Source organism: Oryzias latipes, chromosome 24 (genome assembly GCF_002234675.1).
Source record: "Oryzias latipes chromosome 24, ASM223467v1".
Taxonomy (NCBI): Eukaryota; Metazoa; Chordata; class Actinopteri; order Beloniformes; family Adrianichthyidae; genus Oryzias; species Oryzias latipes.
Window position 1 is genome coordinate 17,366,372 of NC_019882.2, and position 21,498 is coordinate 17,387,869.

Sequence of the window (21,498 nt, forward strand, 5' to 3'; positions counted from 1 at the left end):
ACCTGTCTGCTCTATGCTGCTTCATGGTCTTACCCCCCTTCCCCTCCTATTATCACCCTCCTACCCCCCCCTCTCTAACGTCCCTCTCTCTTCTTCCCCTCTTTCCTTTTCCGTCCGGTCCAACACCAAAGATTTTCAAACATGATTGAAATTAATAAAGTTTGGCCTCAATTACAAAAGGGGTTTATTCAGACATACCTTTGGTTTGTCTGAAGATGAGTAACCCCTCTTGTTAAAATAAAATATGTCCAACACAAGAGGCCCTCAGCTCTCATCTGTTTGCCTAGCTGTTGGACAGGACAAGTTAAAAAAAAAAAAAAAAAAAAAAAAAAAAAAAGTTTTCAAAGACTTCATCTTTGATTAAGACAAAAGATAAACTAATAACATTTCAACATGTTCACTTTTTGTGTAGCTACAGAAAACATAAATATAACGTTGGTCTTTTTGTGTAAATCTTATTAAACATATTGTTATCATACAAATGTTCAAAAATTACAGTTGCCTTTGCACTAACATTGCCATAAATATTTTTAAAAAAATCACTATTTAGAAAGAATGTATTTGTTTTTAAATTACATTTACATTTACATTATTTGTAAATTATTAAATTATTAAATTATTAAGTGTGCCTTGGCTCAAAAAAGGTTGAAAAACACTGATGTAGAGGTATGCAACATTTATCATTTAATACAAAACACAAATAAATCTATTCAAAGCAAAAGATAACAAACATGAAGAATCCACTGTGTTGTCCTGGGGGGTATTCCAGAAAGCAGGTTATGCTAGCTCCCACGGTAAGTTTAAGGCTAAAGAAGTGTACAACCACCACTTTCGGTTCCAAAAACAGAGGTATGTGTCAGGGTATGTCAAGTTGCCATGGCAACTCATGCTCTGAACATAACCTGGTCTGGAGCAGGTTTAATTGAAGGTTAGTTTGTTTTCAGAGAGGTGAAGCAGCATGGCGTGTCCATTTGAAGATGATTTAGTGGATGAAGAAGCTCAGATAATACTTTTTCCACCATGAGAGGGTAATAAGACCACATATGGATGTTGGAAAAATAAACTTTTTACTTTGATCTAACTTAATTATTTGCTTCAGTTAAGATAAATCAATTATTTTTAGTTAAGTCAGTTTTAAAATAACACATATTTATCAGACAGTTATTTTACTTTCATTCAAATTAATTCAATTAAGTAGGTGTAACTTTGGTGCTGCTTTTAGATCGGCACCGCAAGGAATTGTGGGATACCATTCCCTTTGCCTATCTAGACGGATTTGGGTTTAAGTGTGGGTTTTTGACCAAATGTGTTTAGTTGTTTTACTGTGTTTTGCCGAGTTATTTTGTCCTGTCATATTTAATTCTTTCTACACCATGAGTGAGAGGGAGGGAGAGGATGATGAGATTATATAGCACCCCTACTGTGAGTGGACATAATGATAAATTCAAAGATATGGTAAATGGTTGAGATATTCATATCCGATATGATCCATTTATTTTATTGTTGTAAAAATGAGTATATCTGCAGGCTAAAGTTTAGAAATATGAGAGTTCAAGAATTACTATAAATTAAGATGGAAAAACTTTAATTGAAGTGGAGTAATATTACATTTACTTAGATAAATATGTAAATTTGAGTTGTAAAAAAAATATTGAGTTGGATAAACGTAAGAAATTAGGTTGAATAAATTTAACTCAATTAATTGTTACCAATTGAATTAATTTAAGTTGGATAAGTTATATATATGCGTCACAATGAAAATAAGATCAGAAACTCGTGCGTTTACTTTGTTCTTTTTCTCCAAGCAGAAACTGTTTCTTTTGCTGATGCAGCCGTGTTACTTTTTTGATGGACGTATAATCTTCATACACCATCATTAAAATATCAGACTCCGTCTCACTGAAATGTAGCGCTCTCTTTTTTTCTCCATGCGTTTCCATGGTGACTCCAGAAATCGGCGATCCATTGAGAATGTCTTTATGTACTTGACGTCTACGTGCATTAACCCAGGGTTACCAAGTCGAGCGTAATTACGCTAGCTCATATCCGGTCTTTTGGAACCGACGCACCCAGAGTAAGCAAGTTCAGGCGGATTTCAGCTAGAGTTCAGGATTAAAGTCAGGGTAGCTTAAACGTGCTTCCTGGAATACCCCCCTGGAGATTAACTCACTATTTCCACATGAGAAAAAATGCAGAATACTGCTGTTTAAACCAATAGACTATAGCATCCAACTACCACTTATTTTGAGCCATAGCAGTTTTATGCAGACACAATGGCGTTTTCGATGTCTATAGGTGACAAAACAAAAGTGATTTGAACGCGTTGTATTGAATGAACTGGGACGGCATTTTTGTTACACGGTTTGTACGCGAAAAGACGCTACTTTTACACCCATCTTGGGACAACACAAGACGGCGTAAATTACGTCCTACTTTTAAAAACGTCTGTAAAAAAGGGCACTTATGATGGCCAAAACGCTGTCGTTTACAGGTTACGGGATTTATGATACCTTTTGCTTGACTTAGCACCCAGTCATGCTCTGTGATTTGGCAAATTTTCCAGGATCTCCCGATTTTTTGTCACAGTGAAAATTGGCATTTAACAATACTTAGATGCTGATCTGGTTTCTTTGGTCAGTAATGATCTTCTCTATTTAGGAAAAGATTCTCAGGTTGGTTGTGGAGCCGCTTCTAGATTGAATTGTTTTCTTACAGACTCTAAATTCTCTTTTTGCATTATTAAATAAAGTGAAGCGGTTCCGGATTCTGCTTCTTTTTCCAGTGTCAACCATTTCTTTACGTTTTTGTGTTGATCTTGTCTCTTCTAGCCTTTTGTTGCACCTAGCACACTCTCCATTCACGCGCTGTGCTGCTCCTGTGAAGGTAAAAATGTGTCTAAAAGAACACACTTGTAGATTTGATGTGAGACTTGTAATATAGAATGTGAAAACTTGTGCATCAAAAATCTGCATCTGTGTGTAAAAATCTTCTGCTTTGAAATGACAAATTTCCATTTGCATATGTTCATTTAGAGTTACAATGTCATGGTATGACTATAATTCGGAGTGACCCAGATGCTGTAACCCAGAAGGAGTCTCGGACATTAAGGTGAGTTTAGAAGTTTTTATATAGGAAGGTGTGTTTTGGCTTATTTCCAACAGAGGCGCGGCGGCTGGCTGGAGGAGAGCAGTTGCAGGATTCCAGAGGTGAGACGGCGTGAAACCAGAGGACTGCGACCAGGTGAGATCCAGAGTAGATTATTCCTGAGGCAAAGACGAGAGGAGCAATAAGTAACACAGAACTTGGTAAACAGAGCAAGAACATGAGCGAGCCTGACTATGCACCGTGGGAGGTAAAACGAACTGGCACCGACTGAAGATCCAGGAGATCCTTAAGAAGGCAGCGGTGATGAGGTAAGTGGTGGCAGCTGGTCGCGTCCAGAACAGAGCAGACGGGGGAGGGGGAGAGTAGCTGGCAGAGGCACCATGTCAGTACCCCCCCCTCAACGACCGCCACCAGGCGGTCCAAGACGACGGTCAGGATGGGCGCGGTAAAAGTCGTCGATGAGGGTATGGTCCAGAATGAGGGAACGGGAGATCCATGAACGTTCCTCCGGACCATACCCTTCCCAGTCCACCAAGAACTGCACCCCCCGCCCACGTCGCCGGACATCCAAAATCCTACTGACCGTAAAGGCCGGGGCGCCGTCGATGGTACGGGCGGGCGGCGGGGAAGTGGATGGCGGGCAAAGCGGACTCTCAGTGACTGGCTTGATTTGAGAAACGTGGAATGTGGGATTGATCTTGAGGGCAGCAGGAAGACGAAGCTTGACGCAGACAGGATTGATGACACGGTCAATGATGTAGGGTCCAATGAACTTAGGAGCCAGTTTCCGGGACGAGGCCTGTAGAGGAATGTTACGAGCAGACAACCAAACCTTCTGTCCAGACTGATAAGTGGGACTCACCACCCTATGACGGTTGGCTATCTAACAGTTGCTCTCCTTGGTGCGGAGGAGAGCCGCCCTGGTCTGCAGCCAGATGTCACGACACCGCTGGAGGTGGAGCTGGACCGAGGGCACTGCCAGATCCAATTCCTGGGAAGGAAACAAAGGGGGTGAGTAGCCCAAGGAGGCCTCAAAAGGTGATATCCCGGTGGCAGTGGATGAATGGGAATTGTGGGCATACTCCACCCACACCAGGTATTTGGACCAGTCCTCCTGATTCTGGGCCACCAGACATCTGAGAGCCGCCTCCAGTTCCTGGTTTGCCCGTTCGGCCTGTCCATTGGCTTGAGGGTGGTACCCGGAGGTAAGGCTGACAGTGGCTCCGAGGGCGGAGCAGAAAGCCTTCCACACTTGGGAAGTGAATTGCGGTCCACGGTCGGACACGATGTCGCTGGGAACCCCATGATGACGGAAAACGTGGTGGACTAGGGCATCGGCAGTTTCCATGGCAGAGGGCAACTGTGGCAGGGGAACTGTGGCAGGGGAATGAATTGAGCTGCTTTAGAAAAACGATCAATGACTGTGAGAATTACCGTATGGCCTTGTGATGGCGGAAGCCCCGTAACGAAATCCACCGCAATATGTGACCAGGGACGGCTTGGCGTGGATAGGGGCAGTAGATGTCCAGAGGGAGGCCTGTTGGAGGACTTAGAACGGGCGCAGGTACTGCAGGAAGAGATGTACTCCCTGACGCCCCGCTCCAGAGTGGGCCAGAAAAAGCGTCGCTTTAAGAGGCGGATGGTCCTGTAGACTTCCCCGTGGCAGGCAATGCGGGACGTGTGTCCCCAGGCTATGACCTCAGACCTGAGGGAATCAGGGACATACAGAGTGCCAGTGGGACAAGATGTTCCGGCGGGGATCTCACCTTGAGCTTGCTGGACTTTGCTCTCGATCTCCTAGGTGAGTCTACCAACGAAACGGGACTTAAGAAGGATGTAACAGTCAGAGTTGGAATCAGTGGTGGAATATTTACGAGACAAGGCGTCAGGCTTAACATTACGGCTGCCGGGACGGTAAGAGATAGTAAAGTGGAAGCGGTCGAAAAACAAACACCACCGGGCCTGGCGGGAGTTTAAGCGTTTAGCGGAGCGGAGATAGGCAAGATTCTTATGGTCTGTCCACACTATGAATGGTTGTTCTGCTCCCTCCAGCCAGTGGCGCCATTCTTCCAAGGCCAACTTAATAGCCAGTAACTCCCGGTTGCCCACATCATAGTTTTGCTCAGCCGGGCTTAGTTTGCGGGAAAAGAAAGCGCACGGTTTGAGCTTTCCAGAGCTGTCTTCCCGTTGCGACAGAACCGCCCCCACACCGGAATCAGAGGCGTCCACCTCCACGATAAATTGCTTGGTGACGTCTGGTTGGATCAGGATGGGGGCTGAAACGAAAAGCGTTTTTAGTTTCTGGAATCCAGAATCGGCAGCAGGGTTCCAAGCGTAGGGTTTATTAATGGAGGTGAGTTGAGTGAGAGGCGCCGCTATGCTGCTGTAGTTCCGGATAAAGCGGCGGTAAAAATTTGCAAAACCCCAAAACTGTTGAAGCTTCTTTCGAGTCTGGGGTACTTCCCACTGAACGACGGCCTCAATTTGAGCAGGGTCCGGGCGTATGTTGCCAGCTTCAATTATGTATCCCAAGAAGGGGATGGTGGATACATGAAAATCACATTTTTCGGCTTTAACGTATAACTGGTTGACCAATAATCTTTCAAGGACGAGGCGAACATGGTGTTCATGCTGGATGGAATTTGCGGAGTAAATGAGGATGTCGTCCAAATAAACAAAAACGAATCTGTTAAGGAAATCCCGCAGGACGTCATTTACAAGGCGTTGGAACACTGCAGGGGCGTTGGTGAGGCCGAACGGCATAACAAGATATTCATAATGGCCTATTGGGGTGTTGAACGCGGTTTTCCATTCATCCCCTTCACGAATGCGCACAAGGTGATATGCATTGCGGAGATCGAGTTTGGTAAAAATCTTGGCCTGTTGGACAGAGTCGAATACAGAATCAATTAAAGGGAGAGAATATTTATCCTTGACCGTTATTTGATTTAACTCGCGGAAATCAATGCATGGACGTAGCGTCTTGTCTTTCTTCTCTACAAAGAAAAAACCTGCGCCGACAGGAGAGGACGAGGGGCGAATGTGACCTTGAGACAGAGCTTCTTGAATGTAGTTCTCCATGGCGACCTTTTCAGGTCCAGAGAGATTATATAATTTCCCCTTGGGGAGAGGAGCACCGTTTAACAGTTCAATGGAGCAGTCGTAAGGTCGGTGCGGTGGAAGTGAACTAGCCTTAGCTTTACTGAAAACAGTACGAAGATCGTGATAACAGACTGGAACCTTAGACAGGTCAATTTCTTTATCTTGAGCAGAATCAGGAGCGTTGGGAATGGGCAAGGCGGAATGGAGACAATTAGCCAAACAGTAGGTGCTCCAGTTAGTGATACGGGGCGAACTCCACTCTATGCACGGGTTGTGAATCTGGAGCCAGGAAAACCCCAGGATTATCGGGGTCTGTTGACAATGAGTAATGAAAAACTAATGGTACTCCCGGTGATTTCCATTGGTGAAAAGGAGAACTGGGCTGGTGCGTTTAGTGATGCGAGTAAGTTGTTTGCCTCCTAGGCCGGCAGCCTTAACAGGATTAGCGAGAGTTTCAACAGGAAGAGAGAGTTCCTGAACGAGACGTTGGTCAATAAGACTATGTTCTGCTCCTGAGTCTATGAGAGCCTTGACTTCGAAGACTTTATTTCTGTGACTGATCTTGACAGGAACAAATAAAAACTTGGAATTGTGGATGAGTTCCGAAACTTTCCCCCGTGGCCTGTCATCTACTAGCGGGGGGTTTAAACGTGCGCGGCATTCGGAAACCATATGACCGGCTTGGCCACAATAGAAACATAAGCCCTCGACGAGCCGTTTTAAACGTTCTTCGGGGTTTAACTTAGAATGACCGATCTGTATGGGTTCCTCAGAAACATTGGCAGGAGTTTCATGATTTGAAGGTTGAATCACATACACAGGAGGAGATGGAATAACCGGAGGAAGCGGAGGCTTACGTCTTTGTTCTGCAAGACGTTCTCGTAGTCGGACGTCAGACCTTAGGGCAGCGGTAACGAGATCTTCAAATGAGTCCGCCTCTGGCTGTGAACATAAGTGATCCTTGACACATTCGTTTAGTGACTGATAGAAAACTCCTTTAAGAGCAGGATCTGGCCAACCCGTTTCGACCGCTAAAATGCGGAAATCTATCAGATGATCGCTTACCGGGCGGTTACCTTGTTGGAGACTTAGTAACCGTCGGACTGCTTCTTCCTGCTTTCGAGGCTGATCGAAGACTAGTCGGAACTCCGCTATGAACCGGTCGTACGGAAGATGAGTGATGGGATGAGAGGCCAGAAAGGCTTGGGCCCATTGTAGTGCCTTGCTGCGGAGAGAGTTTACAATCAGTGAAATTCTGCTATGATCGGCTTGGTAGTACCTGGGAGCCTGTTGGAAAATGAGTTGGCACTGAAGTAGGAACCCTCCACAGGTTTCAACATCGCCGTAAAAAGGTTCCGGCTGGAGACGGACATTTTCTGGGATATCGGCGGAAGTGATGTTGACGGGAACTTGAGCAGCGGCTGCGGGATTAGCATGTTGGCTATTAGCAGCACTGAGTATTTGCGTGATGCTGTCGAGGCGACGAAAAAGATCCCACTGGGCCGAGGACATGAGAGTGATGGCCTCCGCTTGACGTGTAAGATTTCCTTGTATGGATAAGGTGTGTTGGAGCCCTTCAGGGTCAGCTGGGTCAGGAGTTTGGCCAGTTCGTTCTGTCATGGAATGACTATAATTCGGAGTGACCCAGATGCTGTAACCCAGAAGGAGACTCGGACATTAAGGTGAGTTTAGAAGTTTTTATATAGGAAGGTGAGTTTTGGCTTATTTCCAACAGAGGCGCGGCGGCTGGCTGGAGGAGAGCAGTTGCAGGATTCCAGAGGTGAGACGGCGTGAAACCAGAGGACTGCGACCAGGTGAGATCCAGAGTAGATTATTCCTGAGGCAAAGACGAGAGGAGCAATAAGTAACACAGAACTTGGTAAACAGAGCAAGAACATGAGCGAGCCTGACTATGCACCGTGGGAGGTAAAACGAACTGGCACCGACTGAAGATCCAGGAGATCCTTAAGAAGGCAGCGGTGATGAGGTAAGTGGTGGCAGCTGGTCGCGTCCAGAACAGAGCAGACGGGGGAGGGGGAGAGTAGCTGGCAGAGGCACCATGTCATACAACTTCAAATCTGAAATTACAACTGCTCAAATGTGCTTCTACGTGTGCTCCAATCTGCTGGCATAAATCACAACTGCGCTACAACTGCGCTCTGAATCCTGACACATTCCTTACGAGAAACCTGCGTCTAAACTGATCTGTGTCCGATAATGGGACAAGGGGGGGAGGGAGGGTTAGAGGAGGCGGAGTCAACCAATCAGAGTGCAGGACTCGGAGAACTTGGTAAGGTTAGAAAGATCTTCACAGATTCAGACTTCCTGCTTCAATAACTCTTCCGATAAACGTTCAAATGTGACAGAGTATCTCAATCCTTTTGTATTAACACGGAGAGTGAACTACAAATACATTTCTAAAGAAAAAAGTCAGTTTTTTCCAGCATTTTAATGAGAAATGATCTCTTCGTGCTTAAATGCAGACATGCAGCTAGACGGCTGCCAACAGGAAAATCATCTTTTTGTACAATAGGACAATAGGGCCAGGGCTATTGAACACCTTTATTATAAATCATATGTATTAACATTTGAAAAAATATATTAGAAACCATACTGAAGCCTGTGACACTGCACGACGCCAGCGCTCAGTGGCCAGCTGTTGAGCTCCGCCGAGGACGGAGATGCGAGGACCCGCTGACCGACGGCGGAGCACGGCTGTCGTTCAGCGGGTCCTCGCCTCTCATTCCTTCACGGAGTTCGGCGGCTGGGTCCGCCATGGCAACGGTGGAGCACGGCTGTCGCGCAGACTCAGCCGTCGGTCAGCGGGTCCTCGCATCTCCTTCCTCGCCGGCGCTCAACGGCTGGCCGCTGAGCGCCGGCGTAGTGCGGTGTCACAGAAGATTTTTATACACAGATGCAGATTTTTGATGCACAAGTTTTCACATTCTATATTACAAGTTCTCACATCAAATCTACAAGTGCGTTCTTTTAGACACATTTTTACCTTCATAGCTCCTCTATGAAGTGATATTTATGCCACCACATTGCAAACAAAACTTTCTAAGTTACAAATGCCAGTGCATGCGAAAAATTTTGTGATGCAAACGCAAAAAGTATTTTTAAGGCAAAAAAAATGTTTTTGAAAGCAAAAACAAAAAAAAATTAGGTAAAGAAAATTGTTTGCAAGCAAATATTTTGTAGTTTCATTTGCAACTTAGAAAGTTTTGTTTGCAATGTGGTGGCATAAATATCACTTCAAACTCCTCGTGTAATGAGCTTTTGCTACCCCTCCTCTTCTCAGCACAAAAACTTATTGACCAATTATGAGCGGGATGAAGAGAAAAAGAAGTAAGAAAGAGTGAAGGACAGTAAAAAAGCCGGCTTCTCCTCTGGGCCCTGGCCTCGTCCTTGGCCCCCCGGAGGGATCCCTCTCCCCCCGGGATCCCGGGGGGAGAGGGATCCCTGAGTTCTCTGACAATACCAGAGCCCGTATGCTCACATCTGAGCATGGGGATGTCTGTGTCCCTGATGTTTGTTCCTTTCTTCTGAGCACTGCTCCTCTCCAAAATTCCAACAGTGGGGGAGTCCGATCAGCACATGTTTACCATGCTGGCAGGGGACCCCCACTTCTCCTGGACGCCCTCCTCTTGAGCTGTGGAGATTGGACCCCTGCCTTGCTCTCTACTTGACTTCCCGTGGTTCGAGGGGGTGCTTGCCTGGAGAGTTGCAGCGGGTCTCCCTTGGGATGCCTTGGCTAGTTCCTGGGATTGGGGTGGGAGGTGCTCAAGACTCCTGGGTGGTGGGCTGGTTGTCTGGGGCTGGGAGGGCTCTCCGGCTGAATGGGCTATTCTTCTGGCTGGGCTGGAGCATGCACTCTCCAAGCTCCTGTGCCCCCATGCTCTCTGGCATTGGGAGCCCCTGTGGCGGTTCTGCTGGCCCTGGTCTGGGTGACTGATGAGGTGGTTGGTTGCGGTCCCTGGCTCTCACTGCTGACTCACCTTCGGTGGGGGTCTTGGTGTGGGGGTGACCGGGCACTCCCCCTCTTTTTACAGTCCAATGTCCACCACAGTGGACCACAAACACTCAACTGGGCAGAGGTATCAGGTCACCTTTGCACAAATACTATGCATTATTGAATGATATGCTTCACACATGTTTGTTTGTATGCATACGTGTGTGCGTGTTAGAACAGGCACCTTCAGGTGTGATGTTGTAAATCGGTCCTGAGACTGGGGCTTTTCCCTGAAAGATTTTTTGAACCTTTTCAGTAAATCCATTTAAAGTTTCAAACCTCACATTTAGTCATTTATCTTCATAGGCAAAGTGAATAAAGGTTTTATTTAAACTCAAAATGGCTTTGAGCCAAAGAAATGCTCGAATTTGATGTCTCTTTCATTTATTTCATGTTTTAGGAATAAAAACATGTTTTTATAGAAATGTTACCAACATCTAGAAGCATCAATTTGTTTTGGTGTCAGATCCAAAAAAAAACTGATCTGATTTTGTGCCAACAATGGAAAACAATAGATTTCTGAATAACAGAGGAGGCAATTTTAAAAGACTAAGTGCTGACTTGAAGGAGAGAAGGGAAGCTTATAGGTCTTAGTGTCACACGTAACCCCTGTGCTATCCTAGGCACTTTACCACTGGGGGTTGGGTCATCTAGACCCACTAGACAGTGCACTGAACCTTTTTTCTTCAATGATTTGTGATCTTCACTGGTGTCCATGGATTACATGAAATCTTTCCACCTTTATCCACCTTTGTCATGGTAGGGAGAACACGTCAATGTAAGGGTGGGGTCATCTAAGATAGCACAAGGGTTTAAAAACAAGAGGGAATCTATTTGAATGTTATTGGTTATTAAAAATATGCAATCTAACAATATTTTCTGCCATATCAGTGTTTGGTATCTAGTGTAAAATTAAAAAAAGAGGGGTCAATTTGACCCAGAAGTCATATGAACAAAAGAAGGAAAAGAAATGTGTGTAGACATGAAGCGGTGCAATCTTTACAGCATTTTGCCTAATTATGCAACCTTATTAAAAAAAATAATAACTAATAAAAAACTTAAAAAGGAAAACATTTCTTTGACCCATCTATTTACATAGAGATGCTTCTTGCATGTCATATCAGTTTGTACTTTTTTTAACATTCATTCATCCTCAGTCATTCATTTTCTTAACCGTTTTTCCCTTTCGGGGTCACAGGGCTGCCGGAGCCTATCCCAGCCACTTGTGGGCGAAGGCAGGGGACAACCTGGACAGGTCACCAGTCTGTTGCAGGGTAGAATGTCCACAAACACACACCGATTCACTCTCACATTCACACCTAGGGACAATTTCAAGTTGCCAATTAACCTATGAAGCATGTTTTTGGACGGTGGGAGGAAGCCAGAGACCCTGGAGAGAACCAACGCATGCACGGGGAGAACATGCAAACTCCACACAGAAAGGTCCCCCATTGATGTTGTTTTTCATGTCCCCCAGCTGGGACTTGAACCGGAAGCCTTCTTGCTGTGAGGCAAGAGCGCTAACCACTGCGCCACCGTGCAGCCACTTTTTTTAACAGTTTACTTTTAAAAAAAAACTGGGAAAAGATGTTCCAGATGACCTTCTTTTCCTTTCTGCTTTTCCCTTCAGGGGTCGCCACAGCAAATCGTCTTCCTCCGTCTGACCCTGTCTTCTGTATCCTCTCCTCCAACAGCTACCTTCACGTCTTCGTTCACTGCAACCATAAACCTCCTCTCTGGTCTTCCTCTAGACCTCTTATTCCAGATTACCAATTAGGAAAAACAAGAAAAAGACAATATATATGCTGATTTTTTGGGTACATTTTAGGGATTAAAAAACTGTGAAGTTCATCTGACTCAGACATCAAAAATCGAGTGGGTTATTAGGCTGATGCAATGTCATTTTTGTATCTGTTTTCTTAAACTAATTCATTAAAAATAAAAGTTTAAAGGTTAATTTGACTCACACACCAAATTAGAGGAAAAATATTTGTTTTTAAACTATTTTATTTAAAAAAGGAGTTTAGGGGTACATTTAACTTGATATCAAATTAGGAAAAAGAACTGTGAGGGTTATTATAATACAATGCTTTCTTTTTTGTAGCTGTTTTTTAAACATTTTTTGTATTCAAAATATGGAAAAGTTTAAGAGTTAATTTGACCCAAACTCCCATAGGTAAAATGATGGTCCTTGTATGATTGAACGTTTTTTTAAAGACACAATACAGATACACTCATCCGACCCTTAAGAGACTGCTAAATGCACACTCACTTTAATGATTAAATGCTGGTTTTTATTTTATTGCTATTTTATTTATTTATATTGTTATATTTTTACTTTAAAATGTCATACTAGTGAGGAACATCTCATCCCTCCTGTGTATGCCCCTGCAAAATGTGTGATAATAATGACAATAAACGGAATCTCGAAAGTGATTTTGATTTGTAGATTTAACCAAAGATCACAAAAGAACAGCAATAATTGAGTTTTTTTAACCCAGACTCTAATCTAAACTTCATGCAGCCATGAAAACAGAAACAATTCGAGTGTATTCTCTGAAACGTTTTTCTTTTCATTCTCTGCTGCTGCAGCCATAGCGCACGTCTCTTTGGCCACCTTCTCAGATAAATCAATCCAGTCTCTCCAAAACACGCTGCTCTTTGTAATCAAGCGCCTTAATTTTAAAAGTTTACACAACACCGTCTAACAAAGACAGATGGAACCCGCTGACCTTCTCTGTGCACCAGAAAAGCTGCAGCGTCAAATCACATCTGAAGGAGTGCGCACACGTGCTCCCACATTAGGGGAAGAAAACGGAGCGCACTGTAGAAAAAAACTTTGGCCACCTTGAAGCTCACTCATTGCGCGCCAAACGGACAGAAAGTGCTTCTGTTCTGGATTTGAAATATTTGGAGTGAAAAGTCGCGTATTCCTTAAAAGGGGTCTTGATATTGACACGATAAGATCTTTTTTATATTTAAATAACGCTTTAATTCTCTTTCTACACACAAATAAAATGCATTTTGAACAGATTTTTAAGTGCAAAAGAGACAAACAGACACACATTGACCAAACTAAATATAGTCCCCATCACATGTCGGAGATGAGCCACATTTATTCCACAGATTTGTTCAGTTTCACGCGTGGATCAGTGGGAGCATCCTGCCGCTGACGTGGAGTCAGAAACATCAGTGTCGGTTTTCTGGACGCGCCTTTTAAAAGCCGAACTTCACGCAGACTCCGGGCTGGAGCATCAGAGAGGACGCACCCACCGATCCACACGCGCGCGCGCACGAACACACACACACCGGCATTTATACAAAAATAAATGGATCATCAGATCCGGTTTTCATCAACTCTTTTCAGTACAAAAATAACAGAAGTTCTGCGCAGCTACACATGGAGCACCGCGTTCTGGGAATGCAGCAGCTCCTTCCTGTACTGCTGCAGCCACGTTTTCAGCTCCGAGATCCGGTATTCCTCCGGGCCCCTGCCGCCCTGGTACACGACCGTCTCATCCCTCACGACGTAAAGTCTCTCAAAGTAGGCTCCGTACGCGGCATTGGACGAGTTGTCCATGTTGTCCACCACCACCTTGCTGCCGGGGACCTCCGTGAGCATCAGCGCGGCGGCTCTGAGTCTGTCCTCCAGACACCGGTGCTTGGGGATCTGGTGCGGCGCGTCAGAGCTCACCCAGCCGTCCGAGGGATGCGCCTCCTCGATATATACAACTAAGAAGTCCGCAATATCTGCGTACTGGCTCACGACGCGCTGAAACGCCGCCAGACGCATCATGAACGGCGGTCAAGAGCAGCTGCCAAAGTTGAGAATGAGCGGTCTATTCCCTTTCATGCAATCCAGGATTCGGACCTGCCTCCGCTCCTGGACCAGCACCACCTCGGTGTTGGGCGCAGTCTGACCCAGGTGCGCGGTTTTGAGGATGTCCAGCTTCTGGCCGTGCCACACAGCCCGCAGGGACTCCAGCGTGAACATCTTGTTGGAGTCGGAGACGCACAGCGGCGGGTCGTCCGGGCTGTCCTGCCTCTCACCCATCTTCAGCAGCAGCTTCCTCCGGATGCACAGGAAATCAAGGAGCCACAGCATGACGGCGGCCAGGAGGAAGCGGGGCAGCAGCATCAGGCACAGGGCTGCCTGCTTCAGCGCCCGCGCCATCTGGACTCCGCTGGAGTCATCCATCATCTCTGCCGGCAGGAGAGTCAGGCTCCTACTCTGTCACCTTTGGAGGAGAAGGCATTGGAGAAAAGTGTCTGACGCAGACAGACAGGCGCCCTTTTTATAGGTAGAGAAGCATGCGAATATTAGAAACACAAAACAAACCCCCCAAAAAAGAAGAAAGAAAAAAAGCACGCCTCTGGTCCCAGTGCACCGCCCACTCACATGGTGGGGATTACCTTCTGTCAACTTTGCGCTCTGGGGATCCAGAGGCGCAGAGGTGGAGCGAAGGCGCAGCAGGACCCACGTAAACGGACACGCACCACAGCGTGACCGTTTGCGTGTTGTCTTTCGGGCCCAAAAGTCCAGACAAACAGTCAGAATTCCTAAAAAAGAAAATAACATAGAAATGCACCGGGAGCTTTCTGATCCGCTGCCGCTAGACGGCGCCGGACTCACGCATTGGGCCAGAACCAGAACCGGGCCTGCTGCGTAAACACCTCTCCAGTTTTTTTTGTTTTATTTCTGAGTAAAAAGACGTTTTTCTTTATGAGGCTAAACCTCTTAAATGTTAATCTCCACAATCTGAGCTTATAAATAAAGTTTATGGAGGTCAGAATGATTTAACCTTCTCCTTTAATGTCAAACTACTGACAAACATATTAACCTCACTGATCTGGGCTCTCACCTCATGTCACCTCTGCCTGAAATCTCACCGATGACGAGCTCTAAACCACGTGATATTGGGGATCTCTGGCGTCACCGCTCGACCACAGCCGTTTTCCTTAATTCGTTTCTTCTTCAAAGAAAAAAAAAGATGCGCTTTTGAGGAGAAGTTCAAATTTTATTAGAATAAGGTGTGTTGACACTTTAACAGATGAAAAATAGTTGGATCTTCATTCAACAATTTAAAAACAACTGTAAGTTTTGGATTTATTTCCTAAAATGTCATGTTTTTCTAAAGTTTGTATTAACTCAATAGAAAACGCTGAATATGATAAAGAAACTTTTATAAGTTTTGATACATGTGGAATTTTGCCATTTGGTGAAATTTGACTTTTGAGATTCAAAATTAAGACAATGGATTGTATCCTATGACAATTATTAAAATTATAAAGTGACAAGGAATTAAAAGAAAAAAAATCCACAAAATCCTTAACTTTTAGACTCAGTTACTCAAAAGACTATTGTTCCATTAAGTCAATTTTTAATCATGAGAATTGTTGTTTGTGTGCTAAATATTGTCTTATATCAGGAACTGGTGGTGGAGGACCTAAGATGCAGGAGACTAGTGATATGTCCGAATTCCCACCCTAACCCCTGTATAGTGCACTATATAGTGCGTTCGCCAGTTTGTATATTTGTCCGAATCTACAATTCCAAAATCGAGTGCCCTGGAAATTTCCCAGAAGTCTCTGCAAAAAACCAGTATGCCTCGATGCTCACTAGATTGGCGAATAGAGACCAAAATGGATTATGTCGGAACAATTTTTGCCAAAAATGTATTTAAATGTATTTTTTTAATAAATCATCAACATTTTATCTTCAGAAGACAGTGGACTCATAAATAATCATCGCAAGACACTTAAATTAATTATATTTTAACTTCGTGAGACCAATGATGTTATATCCGCCGTTTAAAAAAAAAGAAGAGAGCGTGATGTCCAAATTGCTTTTAAAATTCACGGCACTACATATGCCACACTGTATAGTTTTTTAGGGGTTAGGGTGGGAATTCAGACACAGCTCAGATGTCAGAATTAAGAACTCTGTCTCCCCCTCTGGACACCTCCAGGAACTGTCTCCAGAGTTTCAACCACACTTCATCTCCCAGCATCCCAAGCACACACTTCCTGGATGCAGCACACCTGATTTTCATTTATTCATCAACCACATCATACTCAAGCACTGCACTAAGCCATGTTCAGTGTGAAGTATTTTTTGTGCCACTCTGCCTTCCTTACTAGCGTTGTAGTTGATCTTCTGCCATCTGACCCTGCATTTGACTCTGTTTGCCTGCTGCCTGCCCCCTGCCCCCTGCCCTGACTCTCGCCTGGATTTTTGACCAACCTGCCTCTCCACTGATGATCTTATGCCTGTTATTGACTCCTGCCTGCCTGACCCTTTAGCTGAACTAATAAACCTGGTGCATTTGGATCCAGCCATCTACGTACCTGTTCTTGTGACAGAATACTTTGCAGAACATGGATCCAGCAGCAGGAGTTCCTAGGCTGTCGAACCTGACGGGGTTTGCTGGTCGCCAGCTCCATTGACTGAATTCTGCTATCAAAGCCATCATGTCGCTCCTGTAAAGCAACCCACCTGTCAGCAACACATCCGCTGCAACTTCTCTGGTCGTTCTTTCATCTGCAACAACCTAGAGCCCCTAGAGCAACTATCACTGACGCACCAGGACAGAGAACTAGTCAGGTCACGTTCGCAACACCTATTCCAATCGCCACGATGCTCTGCAGAACCAGTGAGTTAACCCATGTTCACCTTTACTCTGCTGGTTCCTCTACGCTTTGAAAACTGTGTAGTGGAAACTCAAGCTATGATTGACTCTGGGACGGCTGAGAATTTCATTGACCTGGCTTTTGCTCATCCTCCCATGTTCCTTTGCTCACCTGTGATGCCTGGGTGGCCGTCAACGCCTTAGACAGGAGGTCCCTGGCATCGGGCCAGATCCGGTTCCTGACTGAGGACATTGCAGTCATCTCATCAGATCATCACTCCTCTTCACCATGGAACCCCTCGTTGTCACATCATCCTCGGTCTGCCTTGGCTGGAGAGGTATGATCCAACTATAAACAGGTCAGAGCACAGACTCACATTCACCTCTGCTCATTGCCGGCGATACTGCCTTCAGACCTCAGGAAAATCTGAAGGCTATACGCTCCACCGAGACCAATCACAGCCCCCACCCTGACAGAGATCAGTGTGACAGGGGAGGTGGAGGGGTTGTTGGTTAAATACAGGGATCTGCAGGAGGACTTCAACAAGCAGTGTGTCACACCAGTCCTAAGACTGTGTCATCGACCTCCTGCCTGGACCTATGCTCACCCGAGGACAGGTGTTCCCACTTTCTCAGCCTGAATCGGAAGCCATACAGGATTACATCCCAGAGGAGTTAGCAAAGAGCTTCATCCAACCGTCTATGTCCCTGGCCTCAGCCGGCATCTCCGTTGTCATGAAGAAAAAATAAAAATATCGCTATCCCCTGCCTCTGGTTCCTGCAGCTCTGGAGAAGCTCCGCACAGCTCGCTTCTTCACAAAGTTGGATCTGAGGAGTGCCAACAACCTCATCCGCATTTGAGCAGGGGATGAATGGAAGACCGCTTTTTCAACCACCACCGGACAGTATGAGTACCTACAGTGGTCATGCCCTTTGGTCTCTGTAATGCCCCCTCTGTGTTCCAGGCTTTTGTTAATGACATCTTTTGTGACATGCTGCAACGCTTTGTTGTCGTCTAAATTGATATCATGATTTGCTCTGATACATTTTGAGGAGTACGTTGCGCGTGTCCGGCAGGTGTTACAGCGGCTGATTGAAAACAACCTCTACGCCTAGGGGGAGTAATGCGAGTTCCACAGGACCTCTGTCATGTTTCTGGGTTATTTGATCAGTGCTGGAAGTGTGGCAATGGACCAGAGCAAGGTGGAGGTGGTGCTGCAGTGGTCCCAATCAATCACAGTGAAGAAGCTGCAGTAGTTCCTCGGGTTCGCCAACTTCTATTGGCGTTTCATTTGTTGCTTCAGCACAGTGGCGGCCCATCTGACCTCTTTCCTGAAGAGCGCTCCCAAGCGACTGCTCTGGACTCCGGTGGCTGCTAAGGCATTCCGGTGTAATGATTAGTGTTGTGTGGCAGCATCGTTCCTCCCCCATCCTGTTCTGTCTCCAGCCTTCACAGCTGTTTTCACTTGTCGGTTATTATTTGGGTATTTATGGAGTTGTCATTTGGACTTTCGTTGTTGCAGTGTCCTGTTTTGTCCAGCTGTTGCTGCATAGTTTTTGTCCCACATGTGTGTAGGATTTTCTGTTATTGAAACATTTTGGCATTCAAGTCCCTTGGATTCAAGTACTTTCTACGCCTGGGTTCCTTCTAGTTCGACCCGTAACCTCCGGACGCTGAAACAGAGCTTTACCCAGTCGCCTGTCCTCCATCACCTAGATCCAGCCAGCCAGTTCATCGTGGAGGTGGACCCCTCCAACACAGGGCTCGGAGCCGTGCTCCAAGAACAGAAAGGCCATTGCCCTTTCTCACTGTACGACTCCTCTGTGGAAGAAAGTCGCACCAGAACCCGTCTCCGAATGTTCCTGAACCATTCACTACATCTTTTTGATCATTCCTAAACACCTGGTGTAAATGCACCTTAGAGAGAGGGAAAGGAATCCAGGAAAAGAACATCCTGACCCCTCTATGAACTTACTGAATTGTCTTGCAGACATCCTGAACTTTCCCTCCTCTTTGGCAAATGGCCCCGGTTCAAAACATGACAGTTTCAGTCTTGGATTCATGGGTGTGAGAAGAGACAAAGAAAGTCCTTTGTGTTTTGAGTCTTTGGCTTTAATGGATGTCTGTATCGTAGGGATTTATCAAACATGAAGCAAGATTGCTGTTATTTCTGTTTGTATTTTGCAGGTCTGGAAAGTAGATTTAAACTGACACAATTGTATGCACAAATGGATGCAGTCATTATTTTAGTTAAGTATGGTGGCCCTGAAGTCCAAATAACACTAATAAAATGCAAAAACACATTAAAAAGCAAAACAAAAAAACCTAACAAAATATCAATCCAAAATTAGAAAGAAAAAAAACCCCGAAACAAAATAAAAATGAAATGTTTCAGAAAAATTAATGCAATTTCCAGAAATCAAAATGAATTTTTAAAAAAACAAAACAATGAGAAACCAGAAAAAGTAGGTACTATTGGACATCACTGATTGGATGATGATGTTTAAGTTTTGACATTTCTGATGCATCATCAATGTCCGCAAACTTATAAAAGTTTTGTGATTATTACGGATCATATCCAGAACTCTGCAATTACTGTAGTTTTCGGTAACATTTGATCTTTTATTTTTTTGGAATTGTGTTTTGGTTTCTGAATTTTGTTTTGATTTCTAACATGTGATGCCATTTTTTATTATTTGTTTTTTCTTTTTAAATTTTCTTTGGGATCTTTAAAACGTTTTTAGCGTTAAGGGACTTATGGATGTGATTTGAACTTCAGGGCCACCGTAGATGAGGAGACAATGATTAGACACACCGCTCTTTATTCCAGGATGCAAAACACACAAACTGTTGCTTCCAAAAAAACTTGAGTTTTTCATCCATAAGGTTAACAACAGTGGGTTTACTGGATTATGTGAGAAATGAAAAAAGAAAAAATAAACAACGAAACAAAAATGAAACATAACTGTAATTAGTTGGGATTTGCAGGTGAATTACTTAGACTGTTTGCGGATAGAACAAGGGGACGATGAGCGCAGGAATGGGGCCCTGCTGGAATCAGACCGGGATCACCTGTCCCACTTAAACGCGCAAAACATGCATCATGAATGCACTTGTAGCATAAGTGTTCACACCAGATAAGCAGGGAGAGGCAGGGAGAAGCTTTTTCTTTTGTTTTTCTACTGTTTACTAGCCCTTGTCCACCTCCTACAGTTGGTAGGGGTTTGGTGTGAAATGTCAAAGTGGTACAAATCTCATGAATCTTGCTCCAGTCTTTTTTTTCACAGCTCCATTCAGATGTGTGAAAGACTAGATAACTGCGTTTACATGGGCAAAAGTAATCGGAAAGAACGCCTTATCGGAAGAAGAAAAATGCGTCATGTAAACATGCCGTGCGGAATACTCTGCCCCGATCAGACTCGTTTGGATCAAAATTTCTTTCCGATCGAGGTGGGTTATGCCGATTGTTGATCCGATCGTGTTGCATGTAAACAGTTAATTCCGATCGTGTGTCACTACTGCTCTGGTTTAACGTCATGCATAGACGGTGTTTCGCTCCAGAGAAAGCTTTGGAGCTCAAACAGAAACGACCGGCTGCTCTCCGCCCGCCCTCGCCCCGCCCTCGCCCCGCTGGCTCTTCGCCTCTCCCCTGTCTTACACCCCTCACGAGGGGGTGCGGGGGCACTTCGTGCCCTGTGACGTCTGGACCCTGCGTGGCCCGGGCTCGGGTCCGGTGGACTGAGCGAACTGTGTCTCTGAGCAGAGCAGCTGGATTTATAACTTTGTGTTTGAGGGGGAAGGGAGGATGCTTTGTCACGTGTGCGTTTTGTTGTTTTATGTGTGGGAGACTTCGGACTGCGACCCATCCCGCCGCTCCGCGTTAGCGGCCGCCGGACGCAGGAGAACCATGTGTCCGAGCAGAGCTCGGACTTGCAGATCACACAGCGGCTTTGGGGCGGTGTGTGAGCTTTTCAAAGCAGAAATGCCGCTCAGTCAGAGACCGTTCAAACAATCACGTGGAATGGTGTTTCCAGTCGTGTCCTGACTAAATAATGTTGTTCCCACATATTTATGTACAACCAAGAAGATGCAGATTGCGGCATTTCCCGCATGGATTTTATGTTCATCCAACAAGGCTAATGTTGTTAGCGCATGTTAGCCTCTCCTAACCCTGGCTTCTTCCAGCTCCGGTCTTCCACAAAAAAAAGCACTGCCCACACGGATTAAAAATAATGAGCGAACAGGGGCTTCATAATATTCATAACAGTAATAAAAGCATGTTTAGAAGATCTCGTATATTACCGAGCTGCTGCATGAATGTATATGGCAGCTCACTCTGTTTACAGCGGGACTCATTTCCACTTCCAGTATTTTCAACACTACTGCGCATGCCCAAATGATTTATTCCGACCAAAAGTGTGATCATGTGAACGTTTGTTCTAATCGGAAAAAGTTTTTCTGGTCCCATGTACATGTTGGATTTTAATCCGACCATTGATCCGATCAAGATATTTTGTGCATGTAACCACGGTTGATGTCATGTAATTCCTGCCGAGTACAAAGCACATTTATTCATTTCTCCTCCATGATCAATCTTCAAACGGTTGACACTTCCGGGTTTTGTAAAGGATGCCACTCATAAGTCACCA

General features: G+C 45.1%; 1 protein-coding gene and 1 long non-coding RNA gene across 2 annotated transcripts; both read right to left on the minus strand.

Moving 5' to 3' along the window:
• Positions 1-7,890: 7,890 nt before the first annotated feature.
• On the minus strand, positions 7,891-8,242 carry LOC105357217. The gene is made up of 2 exons (XR_911242.2): positions 8,126-8,242; positions 7,891-8,044 (listed from the first exon to the last, which is right to left on the minus strand). It is a non-coding gene; the product is annotated as an uncharacterized LOC105357217 (long non-coding RNA).
• Positions 8,243-13,185: 4,943 nt separating this feature from the next.
• On the minus strand, positions 13,186-14,778 carry LOC101170321 (thyroxine 5-deiodinase-like). Its single transcript, XM_011491966.3, has one exon. The coding sequence runs from the start codon at positions 14,418-14,420 to the stop codon at positions 13,614-13,616; it is 807 nt and encodes a 268-aa protein (XP_011490268.2). The 5' UTR covers positions 14,421-14,778; the 3' UTR covers positions 13,186-13,613.
• Between the last annotated feature and the right edge of the window lie 6,720 nt (positions 14,779-21,498).